We start from the raw sequence: 24,130 nt of genomic DNA, 5'->3' as shown, positions 1-24,130 counted from the left end.
GTGGGGATGTTTTTAAGTGGCAGGGACTGGGAGATTAGTCAGGATCGAGGCAAAGACGAACGGAGCAAAGTACAGAGAGATCCTTGATGAAAACCTGCTCCAGAGCACTCAGGACTTCAGAGTGGGGCGAAGGTTCACCTTCCAACAGGACAACGACCCTAAGCACAGGCTCCCCATCCAACCTGACAAAGCTTGAAAGGATCTGCAGAGAAGAATGGGAGAAATTCCCCAAATACAGGTGTGCGACGCTTGTCGCGTCATACCCAAGAAGATTCAAGTCTGTAATCGCTGCCAAAGGTGCTTGAACAAAGTACAGAGTAAAAGGTCTGAATAAATGTGATATTTCAGTTTTTTGTTTTTCATAAATGTGCAAAAATGTATTAATACCTGTTTTGGTTTCGTCATTATGGGGTATTGTGTTTAGATTGATGAAGAAAAAAAACTATTTAATTCATTTTACAATAAGGTGTAATGAACACAATGAGAGACAGAGAGCTGGTTTCAAGCGCAGGGCGCAGCAGGTGTTTATTTGTAAAGGACCACAGGAGGAGGCAGGTAGCTGGGTCCAGGGGCAGGCAGAAGGTCATACACAGGGGGTCCAAAAAGGCAACAGTACAGGCAGGGAAAAGGTTAGTAACGTCGTCCGGGAGATCAGGCAATAGGTAGATAACAGGAAATCTGATAGGCTAAAGTACAGGCAGGGAATAGGCAAAAGGCGTCGTTAGTGAGGCAGGCAAAAACTCATACACGGGAGGATTAAATTACGGGAAACACAGCGCTCCGAAAAGAAGTGTGTCACAAAACAAACATTACCTCACAATGATGGGGTGCAAAGAACTGAACTAAATGGTGTGTGATAATGACATACAGGTGTGTGAACAGGTGATCAGAATTCAGGTGATTGGGATCTGGAGAGTGAGCTGCGTTCAGGGGATCTATGTGTTTGAGAGTGTGAGCTGGAAAGTGAGCTGCGTTCAGGGGATCTACGTGTTTGAGAGTGTGAGTTGGAAGCAGACGTTACATAAGGCTGTAACGTAACAAAATGTGGAAAAAGTCAAGGGGTATAAATACTTTCCGAATGCACTGTATGTATGTGAATGGTGTGTATGGACAGTTAAGACAGTATGTGAATAGAAAAGTTGTGTATAGCAGTAGTTATATAGGATGATCCATGACTAGAATACAGTATATAGATATAAAGTGGGTAAAACAGTAAACATTATTAAAGGGACCAGTGTTCAATGACTCCATAGGAATGAATTTAATTCTACAGTATTTCAAGGAAATGTTTCAAGGACAAAATGACATGTATATAAGTATTTTTGTTGTTGCCGTGGGACAGTAACATTAGTACTTTTACTTTAAGGTAAATGTTTTTATGTATTTTTTTATGTTTATGTTTACCTAACATAATATAATTTAAGATTGTATTATGGTGTCTGTAATAGAATAAACATGGCAAAAACAAATGTAGACATTAAAAATGACTTTTTGCTTACAAAATATTTTTTTTTACGCTGGGAAAGTGCCGTGATGGAGCTGTGTTGGCCCCCTGTCAGTCATCTAGTGTATATATAAAATCATTGGGTGTGGGAGAGCCATTGACTTTACACTACCGCTCAGAGGGGGCTACGTAGTGTAGATGTCACCCACAGTACTTCTGGAGGTACAGTGCATTCGGAAAGTATTCAGACCCCTTGACTTTTCCACATTTTGTTACATTACAGACGCATTCTAAAATGTATTCAATCGTTTTTTTCCTCATCAATCTACATACAATACCCCATAATGACAAAGCAAAAACAGGTTTTTAGACATTTAAGCACATTTTTATATATATGTATATATATATATATATATATATATATTTTTTTTTTTAATTAAATGTAATTTTTACATAAGTATTCAGACCCTTTACTTAGTACTTTGTTGAAGCACCTTTGGCAGTGATTACAACCTCAAATCTTCTTGGGTATGACTCTACACGCTTAGCAAATCAAATCAAATTGTATTTGTCACCTGTGCCAAATACAACAGGTGTAGACCTTACTTACAAGCCCTTAACCAACAATGCAGTTTTAAGAAAATACCTAAAAAGATATCATCAAAAAAGGTAAGAGATAAGAATAACAAATAATTAAAGAGCAGCAGTAAATAACAATAGCGGGGCTATATACAGGGGGTACTGGTACAGAGTCAATGTGCGGGGGCACCGGTGTCGAGGTAATTGAGGGGGATGCAAATAGTCTGGGTAGCCATTTGATTAGCTGTTCAGGAGTCTTATGGCTTGGGGGTAGAAGCTGTTCAGAAGCCTCATCTGACCACTTTTTTATAAACCGAGTTACTGTGCTTCCTGCTTTCATTTTTGCATGTAAGCAGAAATCAGGAGGATAGAATTATGGTCAGATTTGCCAAATGGAGGGTGAGGGAGAGCTTTGTACACGTCTCTCTGTGTGGAGTAAAGGTAGTCTAGAATTTTTTCCCTCTGGTTGCACATTTAACATGCTGATAGAAATTAGGTAAAATTGATTTAAGTTTCCCTGCATTAAGTCCCCGACCACTAGGAGCACCGCCTCTGGGTGAGTGTTTTCCTGTTTGCTTATGGGGGTATACAACATTGAGTGTGGTTTTAGTGCCAGCATCGGTCTGTGGTGGTATGTAGACAGCTACAAAAAATACAGATGAAAACTCTCTAGGTAGATAGTGTGGTCTACAGCTTATCATGAGATACTGTACCTCAGGCGAACAAAACCTTGAGACTTCCTTAGATATAGTGCACCAGCTGTTGTTTACAAATATGCATAGGCCCCCGCCCCGTGTTTTACCAAAGGCTGCTGTTCCATCCTGCCAGTAGAGTGTATAAACCGCCAGCTGTATGTTGTTAATGTCTTCGTTCAGCCACAACTTGATGAAACATAAGAAATTGCAGTTTTTAATGTCCCGTTGGTAGGATATACGTGCTTTCAGTTCGTCCCATTTATTTTCCAGCGATTGAACGTTAGCTAGCAGGAAGGAAGGCAAAGACAGATTAGCCACTCGTCCCCTGATCCTCACAAGGCACCCTGATCTTTTTCCGCAAAATCTCAGTTTTCTTCTCCAGCCAATAACGGGGATCTGGACCTGGTCGGGTGTCTGTAATATATCCCTCCCGTCCGACTCATTGAAGAAAAACTCTTTGTCTAATCTGAGGTGAGTAATCTCAGTTCTGATGTCCAGAAGCTCTTTTCGGTTTTAAGAGATTGTAGCAGCAACATTATGTACAAAACAAGTTACGAACAACGCGAAAAAACAAACAAAATAGCATCCCCTCTGGCACCATCACTGCCTCACACCTGTATTTGGGCAGTTTCTCCCATTCTTGTCTGCAGATCCTCTCAAGCTCTGTCAGGTTGCATGGGGAGCGTCGCTGCACAGCTATTTTCAGGTCTCTCCAGTGATGTTTGATCGGGTTCAAGTCCAGACTCTGGCTGGGCCACTCAAGAACATTCAGAGACTTGTCCCGAAGCCACTCCTGTGTTGTCTTCGCTGTGTGCTTAGGGTCGTTGTCCTGTTGGAAGGTGAACCTTCACCCCAGTCTGAGGACCTGAGTGCTCTGGAGTAGAGTTTCATCAAGGATCTCTCTGTTCTTTGCTCCGTTCATCTTTCCCCCGATCCTGACTAGTCTCTCAGTCACTGCTGCTGAAAAACATCCCCGCAGCATGATGCTGCCACCACCATGCTTCCCCGTAGGGATGGTGCAAGGTGTCTTCCAGACATGACGCTTGGTATTCAGGCCAAAGAGTTCAACCTTGGTTTCATCAGACCAGAGAATCTTGTTTCTCATGGTTTGAGAGTCTTTGGGTGCCTTTTGGCAAACTCCAAGCGGGCTGTCATGTGCCCTTTTTCTGAGGAGTGGCTTTCATCTGGCCACTCTACCATAAAGGCCTGATTGGTGGAGTGCTGCAGAGATGGTTGTCCTTATGGAAGGTTCTCCCATCTCCACAGAGGATCTCTGGAGCTCTGTCAGAGTGACCATCGGGTGCTTGGTCGCCTCCCTGACCAAGGCCCTTCTACCATTATTGCTTAGTTTGGCCAGACGGCCAGCTCTAGGAAGAGTCTTGGTGGTTCCAAACTTCTTCCATTTAAGAATGATGGAGGCCACTGTGTTCTTGGGGACCTTCAATGCCGCTGAAATGTTTTGCTACCTTTGCCCAGATCTGTTTCATCAAAACAATCCTGTCTCGGAGCTCTACAGACAATTCCTTCAACCTCATGGCTTGGTTTTTGCTCTGACATGCACTGTCAACTATGGGACCATATATAGACAGGTGTGTGCCTTTCCAAATCATGTCCAATCAATTTAATTTACCACAGGTGGACTCCAATCCAGTTGTAGAAACATCTCAAGGATGGTCAATGGAAACAGGATGTACCTGAGCTCAATTTCGAGTCTCATAGCAAAGGTCCTGAATACTTATGTAAATAAAGTATTTCAGTTTTTTATTTGTAATAAATTAGCAAACATTTCTAAAAACCTTTTTTTGCTTTGTCATTATGGGGTATTGTGTGTAGATTGATGAGGGAAACATTCGTTAAGGCTGTAAACGTAACAAAATGTGGAAAAAGTCAAGGGGTCTGAATACTTCCCAAATGCACTGTACTGTGGGAGACATCTCTTAAATAGGGATTTGAATCTAGATACGTCTCTTTACACTACACAAGTATCTCTCATGGACCTAGTTTGTGCCGTCAAAGTGAGAGGCCCTAAGGATGCTATCTGTCTGGCTGCTGTCAACAGTATTCCAGAGACTAACTGTGGAGAAGTCTGCTGTGTTAATAATTTCAAAGGGTTACAAGCTGTGCTGCCAAATGCTCCAGAGGGGAGCCCAGCCCACCACACCATTGAGATCGCTATGGGACTAATACCAGCTTTCCTAACAAAAGAACGTCAGTTCTCAAGCACTTGAGACTGAGCTCTGAGGAGGCATGCAGAAACCACTGTGACATTCAATGCATCATTAAAATAAGCATGGTCCTCAGCACCTGACGCAGGCTTATCAAAAAGCTGGTTGAACTTGCTGCAGATCAAACGCTGAGAGTCAATTTCCTCCTATTATCTTTCTATTCCCAATGCCCCATTTTTCAAGGGATTTTCTCATGACTCTGTGTGACTTAGATTGCCTCTGGCCCCCAAGCACTGTAATGTTAACCACCTGATCTGATACTAAGACATGCAATTGGGTTGGTGGATTCAATGCTCATTCTAATTTGGTTGATCTTGAGGAAAGTTTAAAATGGGAGCTCCCAGGTCTGGAAAAAAAACTATCACACCTGAATGACACAGATTACTTTTTGATAATGTTATCACATTTTTGTTCATTTTAACTTGTGAAAAAAGTGGAATAAGCATGTAATAATGCAGAAGTAATAGTCATGTAATAATGTGATTAAAGTTCCATATGGAACCTTAGTATGCCTCCAAACTAAGGTCCGTGAACTTCTGGAACTCTTTGCAACTGCCAGTGAACCCCTTGCGCCACTCTCATTTATGGTGGTCCTTTGCCAACCAGTGGTAAAAACTTAATTGGACTTTCAGAATGTTTATGTGCTTCTGCGGATGACCTTTGGCCTCCGACCCTTCTGACAGCCGTCTTCCCTCGACTGAATGTCAGAGTTGACTGTTTTTAATCTTGGTCACTGTGTTTAAAAAACAACTAGGTTACATCAGAAGTGGTGCCAGACCACCCAACGAGAACACTAGAGCAGAGCTCTTTTGGCTGACAGGTACTGTGTCCCTGCTATCCTCGCAATTAAACCTGATCTCACTTTGCAAATCCCTTGAGGACTCTGTGTGTGCGTGTGTGTGTATATAGATACTGCCTTGTGTAACATCATAAACAGCCATATTTGGAGGCCAGGAGGAGGGTGAAGTTGGGGCCGCTGGTGTGTTGATATTGGGTGTTGCTGCTTGCTCGAAGCATACTGGAATAAGAATGATCTACCTATCAGAAAATGAAAAAACCAGCAAACACCAAATTTGTGAACCCCCGGCTGAAAGTTTCTATGATGCACTGTCTGTTGACCAACACCCCTCTCATTCCTGGACACTAGGGGTTACCTAATCGCTGCTCCCTCAGTGTTCCGCGCTGGTGTGGAGGAGGCCTTGAGTGTCACAATCTTCAACGCTGTGGAGGAGACGCACGTCCAGGTCCAGCTCTCTGTGAAGGGTGAGACAGTGGCGTACAGCCATGGCATGGTGCTAGGTGAGGACCCCCCCTCCACACACACACAAGCTAACATAGGAGCACACACCACCATTTCTTACACTGAGAGTGCACGCACACTTATAGGGGAACACACAGCATGAGGCTGCACACCTGCCGGGTGGAGTGTATACTTCTGATCTCACAGGGCCCTTAACGGATGTCGCTTTTGATAGGGGGTTTATTGTTAAGTCTGGCTTGTCTAATCAGGCTATTGTGTATCTATGTGGGATTTGTTTGACAGCAGTCCTAATAGATGGGACTTCAGCGCTTCATTGAAAGAGCCTGCAGCTGTATCTCCTGCAGAGAGTGCATCACTCCAGTTCCACTGGTTTTTCTTTACTCTGGCAATTAATTGATATCCTTGATTGGGTTGTCACTAGTTACGACAGTCATAAAGTCAAAATTGGCTTTATCGTAAAAATTCATGATATTTATTTTTTAGGGTTAGGCATAAGGTATGCAGTGTGGTTATGGTTCGGTTTAAAATCTGATTTTATTAATAGAAATTGTAGAAATGGGCAGGGTTTAGCCATAATTATGAATCTGTGGCTGTGGTAAGTAGTGACGACCCCTTGATTGGCCAGAGATTCAACAGAACTGTTTATTGTGATGTATCAAAGGTATAACCAGACAGTATATAACTAAAGTTCTTGATTACTGTAAACTGCAAGGACGGAAACCAGTATACACTGTGGCACTCAAGGCCCGGTGTTGACGCAAGTTAATGTTCCTTGATCAAACCACACAATCACAAGAACTCAAATCATTTTGATCTGAATATTTTGCCTTGTTTTGTGTGACTTTATTCATTTTTTTCCATTTCAGACAAAGGCACAATCAAATTAAAGGTGAGAGCGACGTCATTGTGTTTAACAGCGTTTCTGTCTATCGTTTGTTAATTGGTTTTTATCTTTGTTGTGTTGTGAATAAAAACATAATTGTTGTTTCAAGAGTGTAAAATGGTTGTGGTTCCAGCTGCACAGTAGTGAGATCCCAGTCAGTTTGTCCATATTCCGCAGATGACATGCAAAACAACACTAACATCATTTGTATGTGAACATCTGCCTTTTTGCACATTCATTTGGAATAGGGTAATAGCCTCAAATATAATATGCAACAGCTGTTGACGTGCATGTAAGGGTCTGCAGGCCCCAAAGGCTGGAATGGATCAATCCAACATTCACGACTTGATTCCTCCACTCCCTCTAACCCCCACCCCTGTCTTTATCAAATATAGTCTCGTATTGTCCACTGTGGTTGCTAGGCACTTTAGCATGTGGTTTGCCACTGGTCTGTGTGGTGTTGTGTTAGGTACCGCATCCTGAAGATACATGTGCCCTTCCTGGTTTCAGGTCCCTCGAGGTCTGAGAGGTCAGGCCCATCTGAAGGTGTGGGGGAATCGCCACATCACTGAGGGGGGATATATCTTCCACAACTACACCACTGTCACTGTGGACAGCAAGGGCACAGCCGTTTTCATCCAGACGGATAAGCCAGTCTACAAGCCCAAACAGAAAGGTCTCTGCCTTCCAGGCCCTTCCAGTAGCAGCCATTGTCCTACTCATAAACCTCTACTGTAGATAGATTTATTCATAGGCCATTGTGTGTTGTAAGAAGCCAGTCTTAATAGCAGCCCAGGAGAAAAGCTAATGACATGACATGCATTGTTTATTGCACTCTACATTAGAAATGCATTGAAATGGGTAATAATCTGAACCTCTCAATCCAGTGCTCATCAACGTGTACTCTGTCACTCCGGATCTGAGGCCGGCCAATGACAAGGTAATGAACCCAGTCTCTCACATCAAAGCCAATACATCACACCCACTTACAGGAAATTAATGGGATATGAAATATGAGAATCAGGTGTGTTGACCTAATGTTTATCAGTGGGCCTTGATTCCAAGCAGCTGGCCTCCTCTCCTTTGATGTGTTATGGCTTTAAATGAAGGGTGGCATCAAGCTAGTTTTCACACACCTATTTTTCCAACATTCTGTCAGAGGGTAGTGAAGTGGGGGAAAACTGGCCTGAGCCTGAATGCACACTAAATGTACAGTAACCTATTTACCGCCACAAACCTTGCCATTTCTGCTAGAATTTTTAGAAATGGCTCCAAATATATAGTTGCCGCTGTGTAGACAGTGTGTTTATTGATGGCTGCAGCTGTAAAGGTCTGCTGCTGGCAAAGGCTAACGCTCGCACTCACAGATGGATGATTGTTGGAGAGGGGGGAGGAGGTGGAGATATTTTGCCATGTGGCTGTGCAGTTTGCAGTTTGTCTAATGTGTGTGCTGTCCTTGACTCATTTTTTTTACTCTTCTTCTTCTCCTGGTTGCAGATTGAGGCCTACGTTTTGGTAAGTGGAGGGAGGGACCACCCGGACCTAGAGGGAGGGCCACGGGACACTGGGGGATTAGTCTCCCAACCCCTGGCAGGAGATTACAGGGCAGGGAAGGGCTCACTTTGATAACAGGCCTGGGCTTTGAGCTCCAGCCTGGCCCCTACATCTTGCCCAGCTAATGCTGCACACTTCCTCTCTCTCTCTTCTCTATCTCTCTCTGTCCCTCTCACATCCTCTTGTGCTCTGTCTGCGGTATCTTTTCAGGGCAAGTATGCTGCTTGGTGTTAAGATGTCCGAGGAAGCTCTGGAAACGGGCTCAGCTCAGTGACTAAGAAACTGTGTAGCTGTTTGTGTTATTCTGTCACCTGCAGCCTGCAGTCCCGTGGCCCTCTTGGTCAGGGAAGTGTCTGTGCGAGTGGCTGCAATTAACTGATTGACAGCCGTTAGTGTTAGTCTTTCCCCTTGAGTCAGTGCCGGGTCAGTGTATGTAAGAAGGCAGCTTACTGTAGGATTTCATCACGCAGGGGTTACCCCCAATATATTTATTAGCATAACCCTTACATAACTTCACTCATGAGTACTTATGTAAGTTCACAGCTTTCACGTAGGGAGAAACAGAGTAATGCATATTTTGATGAAAGTAGAATGTCTCGATCAACTGTGTATTCATACTCTGGGTTGCAGGACCCAAGAGGATCTCGGATGGTCCAGTGGAAAGGGCTTAAACCCCTCTGCTGTGGTGAGAAACTCCCCATGTTATCATTATCATCATCTACTGTGTGGTGACTGCTGTAGTTCATGTGGCGTTGATATTTTTTGGCCCCTGCTTCTCTCCTCAGGGGTCGTCAACATGAGTTTCCCTCTCTCAGACCAGCCTGTGTTTGGAGAGTGGTTCATCTTTGTAGAGATGCAGGGGCACACCTACAACAAGTCATTTGAAGTGCAGAAGTATGGTGAGTTGCTACTTGCTACCTGAAAGTCACCATTTATCAAATCAAACAACATATTATTTGTCGCATGCACCAAATAAAACAGGTCTAGACTTTACTGTGAAATGCTTAATTACGAGCTCTTTTCCAACAGTGCTGAGTTTAAAAATAACAAGAAAAAAAATGAAATAGTAACAAAATAAAACAACAGTAGCGAGGCTATATACAAGGAGTACCGGTACTGAGTCAATGTGCAGAGGTACGAGGTAGTTGAGGTAATATGTACATGTAGGTAGGGGTAAAAGTGACTAGGCAAATAGGTAGCAGCAGCAACAGCGTGTGTGTCTATATGTGAGTGTGTGTGTGTGTGTGTGTGTGGCGTCAATATGCATGTGTGTGTGTTTTGTGTGTGTGTGAGCGTATGTAGTGTGTGTGTGTGTGTGTGTGTGTGTGTGTGTGTGTGTGTGTGTGTGTGTGTGTGTGTGTGTGTGTGTGTGTGTGTGTGTGTGTGGCGTCAATATGCATGTGTGTGTGTGAGCGTATGTAGTGTGTGTGTGTGTGTGTGTGTGTGTGTGTGTGTGTGTGTGTGTGTGTGTGTGTGTGTGTGTGTGTGTGTGTTTGGAGTGTCAGTGTAGTATGTGTGTGCATTGAGCCAGTGCAAGAATAGGGGGTCAATGCACATAGTCCGGGTAGCCATTTGATTAACTGTTGTGCCTTCTTCACGACTGTGTTGGTGTGTTTGAACCATGATAGGTCCTTAGTGATGTGGACACCGAGAAACTTGAAGCTCTCAACCCGCTCCACTACAGCCCTGTCGTTGTGAATGAGGGCGTGCTCGGCCTTCCGTTTCCTGTAGTCCACGATCAGCCACTTTGTCTTGCTGACGTTGAGGAAGAGGTTGTTGTCCTGGCACCACACTGTCAGGTCTCTGACCTCCTCCCTGTAGGCTGTCTCATTGTTGTCGGTGATCAGGCCAACCACCGTCGTGTCATTGGCAAACTTAATGATGGTGTTGGAGTCGTGCGTGACAACGAAGTCATGGGGCAACAGGGAGTACAGGAAGGGACTAAGTACGCACCCCTGAGGGACCCCCGTGTTAAGGGTCAGCATGGTGGATGTGTTGTTGCCTACCCTCGCCACCGGCCCGTCAGGAAGTCCAGGATCCAGTTGCAGAAGGTTTTTAATCCCAGGGTCTTTAGTTTAGTGATGAGCTTGGAGGAAGCTATGGTGTTGAACACTGAGCTGTAGTCAATGAACAGCATTCTCACATAGGTGTTCCTTTTGTAGAGGTAGGAAAGTGGAATGCAATAGAGATTGCGTCATCTGTGGGTCTGTTGGGGTATTATGCGAATTGGAGTGGGTCCAAGGTGTCTTGGATGATGGTGTTGATCTGAGCCATGACCAGCCTTTTAAAGCATTTCATGGTTACAGATGTGAGTGCTACGGGGCGATAGTCATTTAGCCAGGTTACCTTGGTGTTCTTGGGCACAGGGACTATGGTGGTTTGCTTTAAACATTTAGGTATTACAGACTGGGTCAGGGGCAGGTTGAAAATGTCAGTGAAGACACTTGCCAGCTGGTCAGCCCATATTCTGAGTATGCGTCCTGGTAATCCGTCTGCCGCCCTGCGACCTTGTGAATGTTAACCTGTTTAAAGGTCTTAGTCACATCGGTTATGGAGAGCGTGATCACACAGCCGCCTGGAACAAATGGTGCTCTCATGCATATTTCAGTTTTGCTTTCCTCAAAGTGAGCATAGAAGGTATACTACATGACCAAAAGTATGTGGACACCTGCTCGTCGAAAAAATCATGGGCATTAATATGGAGTTGGACCCCCCTTTGCTGCTATAACAGCCTCAACTCTTCTGGGAAGGCTTTCCACTAGATGTTGGAACATTGCTGCGGGGACTTGGTTCCATTCAGCCACGATGCATTAGTGAGGTCGGGCACTGATGTTGGGCGATTAGGCTAGGCGCGCAGTCAGCTTTCCAATTCATCCCAAAGGTGTTCGATGGGGTTGAGGTCAGGGCTCTGTGCATGCGAGTCAAGTTCTTCCACACTGATCTCGACAAACCATTTCTGTACGGACCTTGCTTTGTGACAGGGGCATTGTCATGCTGAACAGGAAAGAGCCTTCCCCAAACTGTTACCACAAAGTTGGAAGCACAGAATCGTCTAGAATGTCATTGTATGCTGCAGCGTTAAGATTTCCCTTCACTGGAACTAAGGGGCCTAGCCCGAACCATGGACCAACTCCATACTAATGCCCAGGATTTTGGAATGAGATGTTCAACGAGCAGGTGTCCACATACTTCTGGTCATGTAGTGTACGTTCAAAGACCCTTCTGTTTGAGGTGGTATTTATATGTTTGAACTGGGACTGTATAGCCATGTTGTGGACCCCTCTACCTCTTCCTCTACTCCACACAGTGATGCCCAAGTTTGAGCTGGTGATAGACCCTCCACGGTACATCCGGGACCTGAACACATGTGAACAGGCCACCGTGAAGGCCAGGTGAGTGACTAACTCACAGCATTCACCTCATCCTAATGTGATGCCCTAACACATACTGTTCTTTGAGCATTAGAGAGGCAAAGTAGCAGCTCTACTCCTGTTTGAACACAAATTACTTCTCTCTCTTTAGGTATACCTTTGGGAAGCCTGTGACCGGGAAGATGACACTGAACATGACTGTGAATGGAGTTGGGTACTACCGACATGAGGTGGGCCATCCTGTGGTCAAGACCATGGAGGTGAGTCAACCCAGCTGTAGTGTTGTAGAATCTAAAACAGGAAAATGGAATCACATTCAAATCTGCTGAGTTTCCCCTTTTTAGGATTCATTTAAGATATTTAAGTCTGTCTGTTTCATCCACTATTATTAGATCAAAGGCTCAGTGTCCTTCAGCCTGTGTGTCAAAGACATGATGCCCCTGGATGTGGCTGATCACTTCCGGGGCACGGTGAGCATGTGGGTGTTAGTGACCAGCGTGGACGGAGGGCGGCAGACCATGTTCGATGATTCCACCCCAGTTCACAAGCAGCGTATCGACATCAAATACTCAAAGGACACTCGTAAACAGTTCAAGCCTGGTCTGCCATACAAGGGAAAGGTAAGAGACAGCCAAAGGTATTCATACCACTGACTTCACATGGCCTCTATCAAGGGAAGCTGGACTGTACAAGACTTGGGTTCACTTATGCGTCTCCATGCGAGAGACCTGACTGTCTGTCCACCCTGTCCTTCTGTCCACCAGGTAGAGGTAAACTATCCTGATGGTAGCCCAGCGGATGGGGTGCGGGTGCGTGTGAAGGCGGAGCTGACCCCTAAGGACAACGTGTACACCAGCGAGCTGACGTCCAGGGACGGCCAGGCAACATTCGAGATCCCCTCCATCCCCACTGCTGCCCAATACGTCTGGCTGGAGGTCAGTAGGCCTTGGAGATGGAGAGTTTAAGGGAGAGAGAGGTGTAAATGAACACGGTTAGGGCTTAGTTAGCTTCTCATCATTTTTTATTGATTTATTTAACCTTTATTTAACTAGGCAAGTCAGAGCTTTTCATAAAACCGAGTGGAGAGTTGGTTATGATTTGCGAGAACAGAGAAATGTGAAATGAAGATGCAGTGAAAGGTCCATTTAAATGTTTGTAAATGGGTGCTAGTCAACAAAGTTGAACAATTTATCAGATAAGCTTAGTGGGCTGAGGCTGGTAGGCACTATCAGGATTTTGCTTGATGTCATAGTCTAGAGAGTGGAGTGTATTGCTGGGTTAAATCCTGTGATGTTGTGCCCCAGACCAAGGTGACAGCTATAGATGGCCGTCCGGCTGGAGACCAGTACCTCCCCAGCTACCTGTCCATCAGCAGCTGGTACTCCCCCAGCAAGTGTCACATCCAGATCCAGAGCCTCAGCGCTCCTCTGAAGGTAGGCACTCCACTCACTCTACTATCATTACTTTACTATCCACTTCACTCCACTCTACTATCATTACTTTACTATCCACTTTACTATCATTACTTTACTATCCACTTTACTATCATTACTTTACTATCCACTTTACTCCACTCTACTATCATTACTTTACTATCCACTTTACTCCACTTTACTATCATTACTTTACTATCCACTTTACTGCACTCTACTATCATTACTTTACTATCCACTTTACTCCACTCTACTATCATTACTTTACTATCCACTTTACTCCACTTTACTATCATTACTTTACTATCCACTTTACTCCACTTTACTATCCACTTTACTCCACTTTACTATTATTACTTTACCATCCACTTTACTATCATTACTTTAATCCACTTTACTATCATTACTTTACTATCCACTTTACTCCACTTTCTATCATTACTCTACTATCCACTTTACTCCACTTTCTATCATTACTTTACTATCCACTTGAATCCACTCTTCTATCATGACGTTACTATCTACTTTACTATCATTACTTTACTATCCACTTTACTCCACTTTACTATCATTACTTTACTATCCACTTTACTCCACTCTACTATCCACTTTACTCCACTCTACTATCATTACTTTACTATCCACTTTACTCCACTCTACTATCATTACTTTACTATCCACTTTACTCCACTTTACTATCATTACTTTACTATCCACTTTACTCCACTTTACTATCCACTTTACTCCACTTTACTATTATTACTTTACTATCCACTTTACTCCACTTTACTATCATTACTTTACTCCACTTTACTATCATTACTTTACTATCCACTTTACTCCACTTTCTATCATTACTTTACTATCCACTTGAATCCACTCTTCTATCATGCCGTTACTATCTACTTTACTATCATTACTTTACTATCCACTTTACTCCACTTTACTATCATTACTTTACTATCCACTTTACTCCACTTTCTATCATTACTTTACTATCCACTTGAATCCACTCTTCTATCATGCCGTTACTATCTACTTTACTATCATTACTTTACTATCCACTTTACTCCACTTTACTATCATTACTTTACTATCCATTTTACTCCACTTTACTCTCATTACTTTACTATCCACTTTACGCCACTTTACTATCCACTTTACGCCACTTTACCATCATTACTTTACTATCCACTTTAATCCACTTTACTATCATTACTTTACTATCCACTTTACACCACTTTACTATCATTACTTTACTATCCATTTTACTCCACTTTACTATCATTACTTTACTATCCACTTTACTCCACTTTACTATTATTACTTTACTATCCACTTTACTATCATTACTTTACTCCACTTTACTATCATTACTTTACTATCCACTTTACTCCACTTTCTATCATTACTCTACTATCCACTTTACTCCACTTTCTATCATTACTTTACTATCCACTTGAATCCACTCTTCTATCATGACGTTACTATCTACTTTACTATCATTACTTTACTATCCACTTTACTCCACTTTACTATCATTACTTTACTATCCACTTTACTCCACTCTACTATCCACTTTACTCCACTCTACTATCATTACTTTACTATCCACTTTACTCCACTCTACTATCATTACTTTACTATCCACTTTACTCCACTTTACTATCATTACTTTACTATCCACTTTACTCCACTTTACTATCCACTTTACTCCACTTTACTATTATTACTTTACTATCCACTTTACTCCACTTTACTATCATTACTTTACTCCACTTTACTATCATTACTTTACTATCCACTTTACTCCACTTTCTATCATTACTTTACTATCCACTTGAATCCACTCTTCTATCATGCCGTTACTATCTACTTTACTATCATTACTTTACTATCCACTTTACTCCACTTTACTATCATTACTTTACTATCCACTTTACTCCACTTTCTATCATTACTTTACTATCCACTTGAATCCACTCTTATATCATGCCGTTACTATCTACTTTACTATCATTACTTTACTATCCACTTTACTATCATTACTTTACTATCCACTTTACACCACTTTACTATCATTACTTTACTATCCATTTTACTCCACTTTACTCTCATTACTTTACTATCCACTTTACGCCACTTTACTATCATTACTTTACTATCCACTTCACGCCACTTTACCATCATTACTTTACTATCCACTTTAATCCACTATACTATCATTACATTACTATACACTTTAATCCACTATACTATCATTACTTCACTATCCATTTTACTCCACTCTACTATCATTAGTGTACTATCCACTTGAATCTACTTTACTATCATTACTGTACTATCCACTTGAATCCACTTTACTATCATTACTGTACTATCCACTTGAATCCACTCTACTATCATTACTGTACTATCCACTCTGCTGTCATTACGTTACTATCTACTTTACTAGCATTACTTTACTATCCACTGCATTACTTTACTATCCAATTTACTCCACTTTACTATCATTACTTTACTATTTATTTACTCCACTTTACTATCATTACTTTACTATCCACTTTACTCCACTATACTATCATTACTTTACTATTTACTTTACTCCACTTTACTAGCATTACACATAATCAGGACTCCAACACCACCATTGAAACATGGGACACATATATATGGATTGTATGTTAAGAGTAATAACAGAGTACTACTTATACTATTATAATCATTATGATGCCCATATTGTAAAGGTTTATTCTGAATGTTGTGTTTAGATCGGTGAGGAAGCTGAGGTCACTCTGAAGTCCACCTGTCCCTGTAACTTCACCCTCCACTATGAGATTGCGTCCAGAGGGAACATCATCCAGTCTGGCCAGCAGCAGTCCAACGCTACAGCCCAAAGAAGCAAGAGGGCAGCGGTCACCTTCGACAAGAACGTCCACACAACCCAGCAGCCCAGTGGCTCTGGTCAGTACTAGAGTCCCAGATGAGAAGTCTATTTTGTTCCATAATGAAGAGCGGAGTATTTTGACTAATTGACACAATTTTGGTCCAAATGTTCCAATACATTCTGCTAAGAATACATAGAGGGTAGTTTGTCAAACTCTGTAGATATATGGCTCTGAATCCCCCCTCGGTCTCTTCTCTCCCTTTTCTTCCCCTCTTTCTCTTCCCACGCCCCTCCAGATCCGGCGGCCTCCTCCCCACAGGACGAGACAGACAGCTGTATGTCGGTGCTGCATTTCCCCGTGACCCACGCCATGGCGCCCCTCAGCCGCCTCCTGGTCTACTATGTGAGGGAGAACGGGGAGGGCGTCACTGACAGTCTACAGATCCCTGTACAGCCCAGCTTTGAGAACCAGGTACCATAACAATACCTTCATCTCTCTCTGAGTCCTTGCATCCCTCCCTGTGCACTGTACATAGTCCTCCCTGTTACACACAGTCCTGCCTGTACACACAGTCCCCCCTGTACACACAGTCGTGCCTGTACACACAGTCCTCCCTGTACGCACAGTCCCCCCTGTACACACAGTCCTCCCTCTACACACAGTCCTGCATGTACACACAGTCCTCCCTCTACACACAGCCCTCCATGTACACACAGTCCTGCATGTACACACAGTCCTGCCTGTACATAGTCCTCCCTGTACACACAGTCCTCCCTCTACACACAGTCCTCCCTGTACACACAGTCCTCCCTGTACACACAGTCCTACCTGTACACCCAGTCTCTGTCAGAATGATAGGTAGGTCTATCATGGTTGCCAGTCTGCCTAACTCTAACCCCAACTCATGCCAGGCAACAAAGGAGTTGGCTAAACAGAAACACACAGGCAACCAGACCATGTTCAGTTTGGGATGACAGAGACGTTGCCCAGTGTTCTTGTGCGGGTTTCCAGTTGACTTGAGTACCATAGTTGACTGCAGTCCCATGCTATACTACAGTGGGATCCCCAGTGCCAGTGAGTCCCTGTAAACAACCAGCTGTATTTGCCCATGAGCTCCCCAGTTACTGTCTGCATTAGGTGGGGTGTGTTAAGTCCTTCCCTAGAGTTTTTACTGCATCCTGGTATGCAATCAGTGAGGTAGGGGGAGGTGTGTGTGTGGCTACCTAAATGGACATGATGAGACAGAGACTGTGTGTGTGTGTGTGTGTGTGTGTGTGTGTGTGTGTGTGTGTGTGTGTGTGTGTGTGTGTGTGTGTGTGTGTGTGTGTGTGTGTGTGTGTGTGTGTGTGTGTGTGTGTGTGTGTGTGTGTGTGTGTGTGTGGGGTCATGACAGGCAGGATGATGAGGGCTTAGGTTTGGAGACCAGTGGAACACATTACGAGGGCTAATTTGGGCTAGTGTGTGAAAACCGTTTTGGGGTGTGAAAGTTTAGGGCTGTCATTCTCTGTCTTCAAGCCCTGCATTTAACTGTTGACTCCTCACCATAAATACATCACGGCTTCAGCTACGGTTCTCACAGGAGCACTCACAGTTCAGTTGAAAGACTCTGTGGATGATGTCTCCAATCAAACAAGGCATTTCACTCTACTTGAGCATGTGACATTAAAACTTGATCTGTATATTTTTTTTGTATCACCTATTTTCTGTAGGTGTCTGTCTCTCTGTCCACCAATGAGTCGATGCCAGGTGACCCTATCCGTCTGCGTGTCAGTGGTGAGAAGGGCTCCTGTGTTTGTGTCGCCACCGTGGACAAGAGCCTCTATCTCCTCAAGCCAGACTTCCAGCTCAGTCCAGACAAGGTCTGTCTCCCTCCATCTTACCTTGTTTCTAATCTATAATACAACTAATCTATATTCGGACAGGAAATGAATGGAAGCCATCCATGTCCACTGTTCTTTCTGTAGGTGTTTAAAGAACTGGCAGACTTTGACGTGTCCGATGCCTTCGGAGTCCCCAAAGACGATGTGCACTTCTGGTGGCCGGGGTTGTCATCTAGCCGACGGAGGCGTTCTTCAGTGTTTCCATGGCACTGGGACATCACTAAAGATGCCCGCTTCGCCTTCACGGTAAGGGCAATACTCCGTCACCAATCAATCACCTGACCTGGCATAAGATCTTCAGTGTAGATGCTTTTACAATGTGTGTCTGTGTAACAGGAGACTGGCCTGGTGGTGATGACTGACATGGTGAGTCTGAACCACAGACAGAGTGGAGGGATGTACACGGACGAGGCCGTTCCCGCCTTCCAGCCTCACACATCCACGCTGGTGGCAGCCATGCACTCCCGCACCATGCCCAGGTAGCTACTGGCACAGAGCCAGGTTTCTGCCCCCTGGAGCTAGCCACTGTGCCCCACTAGTATTTGAAGTAGAAACTAGACCTATATCTTTAATCCTCCAGATAAACATTATACACATGGTGTGCCTTAACACATGTCAGCAAGGGTTTAGAGACAATCCATTTTCCAATTACGGGTTATTGCATCCAGGTCCATAATGGAAGGCCTTTATTGATGTAAAGTTGTGTTGTGTTTTGGTTGCAGAGCAGAGAAGCGCAGACGGACATTCTTCCCTGAGACGTGGGTGTGGCACTGCGTCAATGTCAGGTACTGGAATAGCTACATCATCTCTGTGCGCGCGCGCGCTGTGTGTTTGAGTGAGTGGGTGGGGATGGTCTCAGCTGCATCAGATTGTGGGGATTTGGTGGCGTTCCAGATCTGTAAACTTGGAAGATGGAGGAGTGGGTGAGGAAGGAGGGGTAAGGGAGTACATATTTGAGAGGGGATATTTCACCACTCGTTGACTGTCCAGTATTTTCTCCCAGTATTTTCTCCTTCCATTCATTTCCAGCCAATATAAATTAACTGGCCATATGTTTCCATACGCTTGATTCCTTTGGGCAGAGTTGTGTTCTGCCTAATTTCCTATTCAATCCAACGCTTTGATTTCCCTTATTGAGTGTATCAAAGTAGTTTTTGGGTGACTTTCATCAAAAGGAAGGGCGTTAGTAATTTCCGAGAACGTTTATTATGCTCTGTGAAAGCTGGCCAAAACTAACGTCAGCATGAGTTGCCAACAATGATCTCAGCCATCTATACCCAACACTTAACTTCCTGTTTTTAAACCTATGTATTGCTATGGGCAGAATATTACTTAGTTACAGCTGTTGCCCTAATAAGACAAATACTGTAAGATCAATCCCATTAGTGCCATAATGTTCTTGTTCCAAACATTGGTCAGAAACACTGTTTGCTATGGTGTCATGCTTAGAGAAAATTGCTTTGTTGGAATCGTGCATTATCGTCTGTGTTTCAGTTTTTCCCCAAAATCTGTTTTGACAGTGATGTCACCGGGGAAGCTGAGTTGCGATTGGACGTTCCAGACTCCATTACCACCTGGGTGACGGAGGCCATTGGCTTGTCAGAGGAGAAGGGGCTGGGCCTTTCCAAGAGGGTGGAGCTTCGTACCTTCAAGCCCTTCTTCGTAGACTTCACCCTCCCCTACAGTGTGATACAGGGGGAGCAGACCAAAGTGCCGCTGACCGTTTACAACTACTTGTCTAGCTGCGCAGAGGTGAGGGGCTGAGGAAAGGGGCAGACAGGGGGAGCAATTCTAAACCATGACGATCAAATAGAAATATTTACGCTTGGAGCAGAGCAATCCAGTCCTAATATGTCTATAAGTGTGTCCATCCTCCGTCATGGTATTGGCAGATGAGCCTGTTAAAGGGCTGTGCGTGCTGCCCTTTAATGTCATGTTAGGTGATTATGTAGACCAATGGAGCCCTCGCTTTGATGTCCGCCTGAACGTGATTCTTATATTTCCTGCAAAGTTATTTACGACTTGTGGCTTGTGGATAAAGAACAGTGAAACGATCTGACTGCATTACCGAGTCCTCTGCGAAATTTGGACAATGACTGGAACTTAATCCTTCACGGAGCCTGAGAGCAATGAGTCAGTCTGCATGGAAAATGTGCAATGTGATTAGAAAATTCCCCAAAATCCTTTAAGAGCTTTGAGGTCACACTGCATGAAAGAACAGAGCGCAAAGCAGATATGATGCATGTCCTGTCAGAAAAAATTCATCTCTGTTGTGTTAACGCAGGACCTTCATGTGTGTTTATGTGTGTCTCTCTCTCTCTCTCTCTCTCTCTCTCTCTCTCTCTCTCTCTCTCTCTCTCTCGGTCTTCCTCAGGTCCATGTCAAAGTGACCGTTCCCAAAGGCATCAAGTTCGTGGGCCACCCCGGAAAGCATCACCTGACCAGGAAGAAGTGTGTGGCTCCTGGAGAAGCCACACCCACATCCATAGTGTTGTCCTTCACTGAGCTGGGTGCTGCCAACATTACAGGTTATTCCAGCTAGTCAATTACTGGGGAACCCCCTGGGAAGAGTTCCAAGTTCTCTCATAGTTATTCAAGTTCCTGAAATCCTCAAAGTTTGCTGATGTTTTAGGCATCTTGCTAATAGCTCTTGAAGTTTTGGATTTGATTTCAAGGATATTGCAGGTTGGTATGGTACACTAACTGCCCTGTTGTTCCATGGTGTGGGAGTAACACCTGCCTTTTGGCTCTCCTATCCAGCCGTCCCTAAGTCCATGAGGCCTTTAAAGTCTGTACTGTATGTCCAAGAGGTTCCATGCTGCTGAAAGACCTGATGCGTATGTGATCTGGTCATCCAACGATACAAACAGTCCCCGCAAAAGTACATCTGGGAACAAAGCAGGCCACCAGCAGGGGAGCAGCCAGGGCCTTGCACTGACACTCAGTGGCATGTTTATGAGTTTTCAGGTCACTGGCAATAAATGGGCCCCCCGCGGCTCTGTCCCTTGGCCCCTAGTCTTTCCCTCTCACTAGACACACACAAAGAGAACACATTGGCTCACAGCCACGACTCCAATGTGCTTCTCTGCAAAGGGAACTACATGTTCTTTGACAAACATGTTTTGTGTTGTTGTGCAACGTGGGATTGTGTTGTTGATCAATGTAAGGTGTGTTTGGTGGTTTTATATGTACTTTAAAAAATATTTTCTTGAAATATCATTCTAAGTCCTGCTTAGTGGGAACTTACAAGCAAAAAAAACCAATGCTGATATATGGTGAGGTGAAGTGTATTTCTGTTTTTCCTGCCATAGCGCGGGCCGTTGCATATAGTGAACCGGGCTGCTGCTCAGATGGACTCCAGTCAACGAAAACAAGCAAAAACACAGATGACCTAGAGGATCGGAGGACCCCCACTGGCCTTGACTATGTCCAGAGGAGTGTCCTGGTGGAGGTATGAGAAATGGGAGAGAGCTGAGATGGGGAGCAGATGCTCGCTATACCTTGTGCTGTCATTAGTAGAGTGATGTCAGCTCTAACATGTTTCTCTCTTTCTCCCTCCTACAGCCAGAGGGCCTGCCCAGACATTACACCTACAGTGTCTTCTTCTGCCCTAACGGTCAGTATAGACTTATATGTTGTACTATAGTACTACACAGGTCTCAGAGCAAATACATTTTGACTGTTACCCAATACCAATCTACCTCTATACAGTCTGATTTATTTTCCTCACTGGGCCACAATGTAATGTAAATCTGACATTTCCATTTTCAGAGCGGATCCACATCTCTACACCCAACAAGTATGAGTACCAGTACGTGAAGAAGCCGGCCAAGATGACCCACTTTGAGGTGGCAGTAAAGACCCACAACGACGCCCACTTTGCCCTTTCACCCAGCCCCCACGACAGCGCTGAGATGCTGGAGATTGTGCTGGGGGGCAGACAGAACACTGGCTCCTGGATCTCCCTGGGCAAGATGGGCGAGCCAGTGGTCAGCGCTCCCACTCCGGGCATCCTCTCCTGGGATGAGTTCCGCAGCTTCTGGGTCAGCTGGAATGTTGGTGGGGTGCAGGTGAGAGTAGGGTGATGGTCAAACCTAGTTCTCGTTTGGGTATTGGAGCATCTATTCTATATAATGAGTTCTGGGATTTGTGTCCTCTTATGAATCCTATACAGATCCACCGTGTCATTTTCAACATAGAGTCCCAGTCAGTCAGTCAGTCAGTCAGTCAGTCAGTCAGTCAGTCAGTCAGTCAGTCAGTCAGTCAGTCAGTCAGTCAGTCAGTCAGTCAGGGCATGAGGTAGAGTATAGTAATGAGTTGGGGTAGTGACTGAGAGTTAAACAGGGAGCATTAGACTGGGCAGGCACAGGGGCGGTGTAGTCAAGAGGACTGGCGCCACTTTTAATGACATGCCTGTGAGGTCACGCTTAACTGGCTGATGTCAGCGAGGACACTCAGTGATCCGTGGCGTCCACATGGCGCTGCCTGGCACACGGGCCTGAACCCTGCATTAGCCTCGCACCATTCACCAAAGGGAGCAATTAAAAGCCTGCTCTAGAACCCTGTATGGCCCAATAAGATTCATGTATTTTTCTAGTGACCGATTGCATTTTGGTTTGATGAGCCATGTTCAGCTCTGCATGGTCTTTGGTTTAATGTGATTAAAAAATGCTTAGAAATACCCAGGGGGCAATCTGTTCATTTGCATGTGGAGTGGATGTTGGAAAAATGTGATGAAGACTGCTCTTGCCAACTCTTGGTAATGGACTTTATGTGTGCCTTGGATTTGTACATGCAAAATCAACCCAAACAGCTTTTTAAGTATCTTATTGGGTTCTAGTATTTTACTATTGACAGGGACTAGTCACAGGGACTTCCTCTGCACAGCATGAGCGAACATCTTTTTCGACCATTTTCTCATTAGGTCAGTCTTCTGATCAGTGAGAAATTCAGGACCACATTTATATTGTATCAGGCTTTTATTGGAACCTTGCAAAACCCAAGGCACATTTTAGATTTTTTTTGTAATATTGTATTTTACTTCTTTTTTTTCAATAAACGAAAAACATACATAGAAAAAAACAATTGACAACTTAACATATACATGGAAGAATCATATGCTTTATTATTGAAATATTGAACAAAATCTGGCTACAGACAGAAACAACATAACACAAGGTGAAGCCATATGGGGCAGAGTCTTACAAGCATTGGAAACAACATTGGGTGCGGATACAGTGGGAATGTGAGTCTGAGCAAGTGTGATGTCATTCATGTTTGTTGAAATGTATGTATGTTTGTAAAATGTTAAGCACTGCACATTGTTTTAACTACTATAAATGAGAATAACAAAGTGCTGGGTCTATTTCTCTAACCAGCACTCGAGCCACAGATCTCAAATCACATACTCTACTCCCGATCCTAATCGTAACTGTTAGGTCAATGTAAAACATCTGACCCTGTATCAGTAGTTAGGGACAACTTCACCCATTTACTCTAGTCAAAAACCTCTAATCTCTCATATCAATCATTGATAGGTCGGACATGGCTTGCAGCCATCCAATGAGTCGGTGATCCTGCAGTGGTCCAGCCCCCTCCCTGGGCAGGTGCGTCACATTGGTTTCTCCACGGGCTGGGGCTCAGTGGGTGAGTTTAAGATCTGGAGGAAGGAGGACTCTGATGAGAACCACAACGAGGCCTTCACACTGGGCGTTCCTCACAACGTGGTGCCTGGCTCTGAGACTGCCACTGCATCCATGATAGGTGGGACACCATTTATTTCTCATCCATTTCTCTTCCACTTCCTTTTCATAGCTCAATCATTTTCATTATCTGCATGTCTGCTGCTACTGTTCACCCATGCACTCTGAATACATCCTGTTCACTTTGACATACAGTACCTTGTCCATGTGGTTAA

General features: G+C 44.1%; 1 protein-coding gene across 2 annotated transcripts in view; it reads left to right on the top strand.

Annotated features, from left to right (window-relative positions):
• Positions 1–24,130, top strand: part of LOC106584419 (C3 and PZP-like alpha-2-macroglobulin domain-containing protein 8) — a 53,495-nt gene that overhangs the window by 2,659 nt on the left and 26,706 nt on the right. For both annotated transcript variants that reach the window (XM_045706020.1, XM_014169727.2), the window contains exons 2-25: positions 6,091–6,242; positions 7,071–7,093; positions 7,598–7,763; positions 7,975–8,027; positions 8,585–8,602; positions 9,272–9,326; positions 9,427–9,540; positions 11,949–12,033; positions 12,164–12,272; positions 12,405–12,632; positions 12,777–12,947; positions 13,317–13,445; positions 16,217–16,409; positions 16,629–16,804; positions 18,043–18,192; positions 18,298–18,459; positions 18,550–18,692; positions 18,936–18,998; positions 19,734–19,965; positions 20,588–20,741; positions 21,525–21,664; positions 21,778–21,829; positions 21,985–22,283; positions 23,751–23,976. In XM_045706020.1, the coding sequence (XP_045561976.1) occupies positions 6,091–6,242; positions 7,071–7,093; positions 7,598–7,763; positions 7,975–8,027; positions 8,585–8,602; positions 9,272–9,326; positions 9,427–9,540; positions 11,949–12,033; positions 12,164–12,272; positions 12,405–12,632; positions 12,777–12,947; positions 13,317–13,445; positions 16,217–16,409; positions 16,629–16,804; positions 18,043–18,192; positions 18,298–18,459; positions 18,550–18,692; positions 18,936–18,998; positions 19,734–19,965; positions 20,588–20,741; positions 21,525–21,664; positions 21,778–21,829; positions 21,985–22,283; positions 23,751–23,976 (3,293 nt within the window). The remainder of the gene's footprint in view (positions 1–6,090; positions 6,243–7,070; positions 7,094–7,597; positions 7,764–7,974; positions 8,028–8,584; positions 8,603–9,271; positions 9,327–9,426; positions 9,541–11,948; positions 12,034–12,163; positions 12,273–12,404; positions 12,633–12,776; positions 12,948–13,316; positions 13,446–16,216; positions 16,410–16,628; positions 16,805–18,042; positions 18,193–18,297; positions 18,460–18,549; positions 18,693–18,935; positions 18,999–19,733; positions 19,966–20,587; positions 20,742–21,524; positions 21,665–21,777; positions 21,830–21,984; positions 22,284–23,750; positions 23,977–24,130) is intronic.

Source organism: Salmo salar, chromosome ssa23, assembly GCF_905237065.1.
Source record: "Salmo salar chromosome ssa23, Ssal_v3.1, whole genome shotgun sequence".
Lineage (NCBI taxonomy): Eukaryota > Metazoa > Chordata > Actinopteri > Salmoniformes > Salmonidae > Salmo > Salmo salar.
This window is presented reverse-complemented; position numbering and strand designations above follow the sequence as displayed.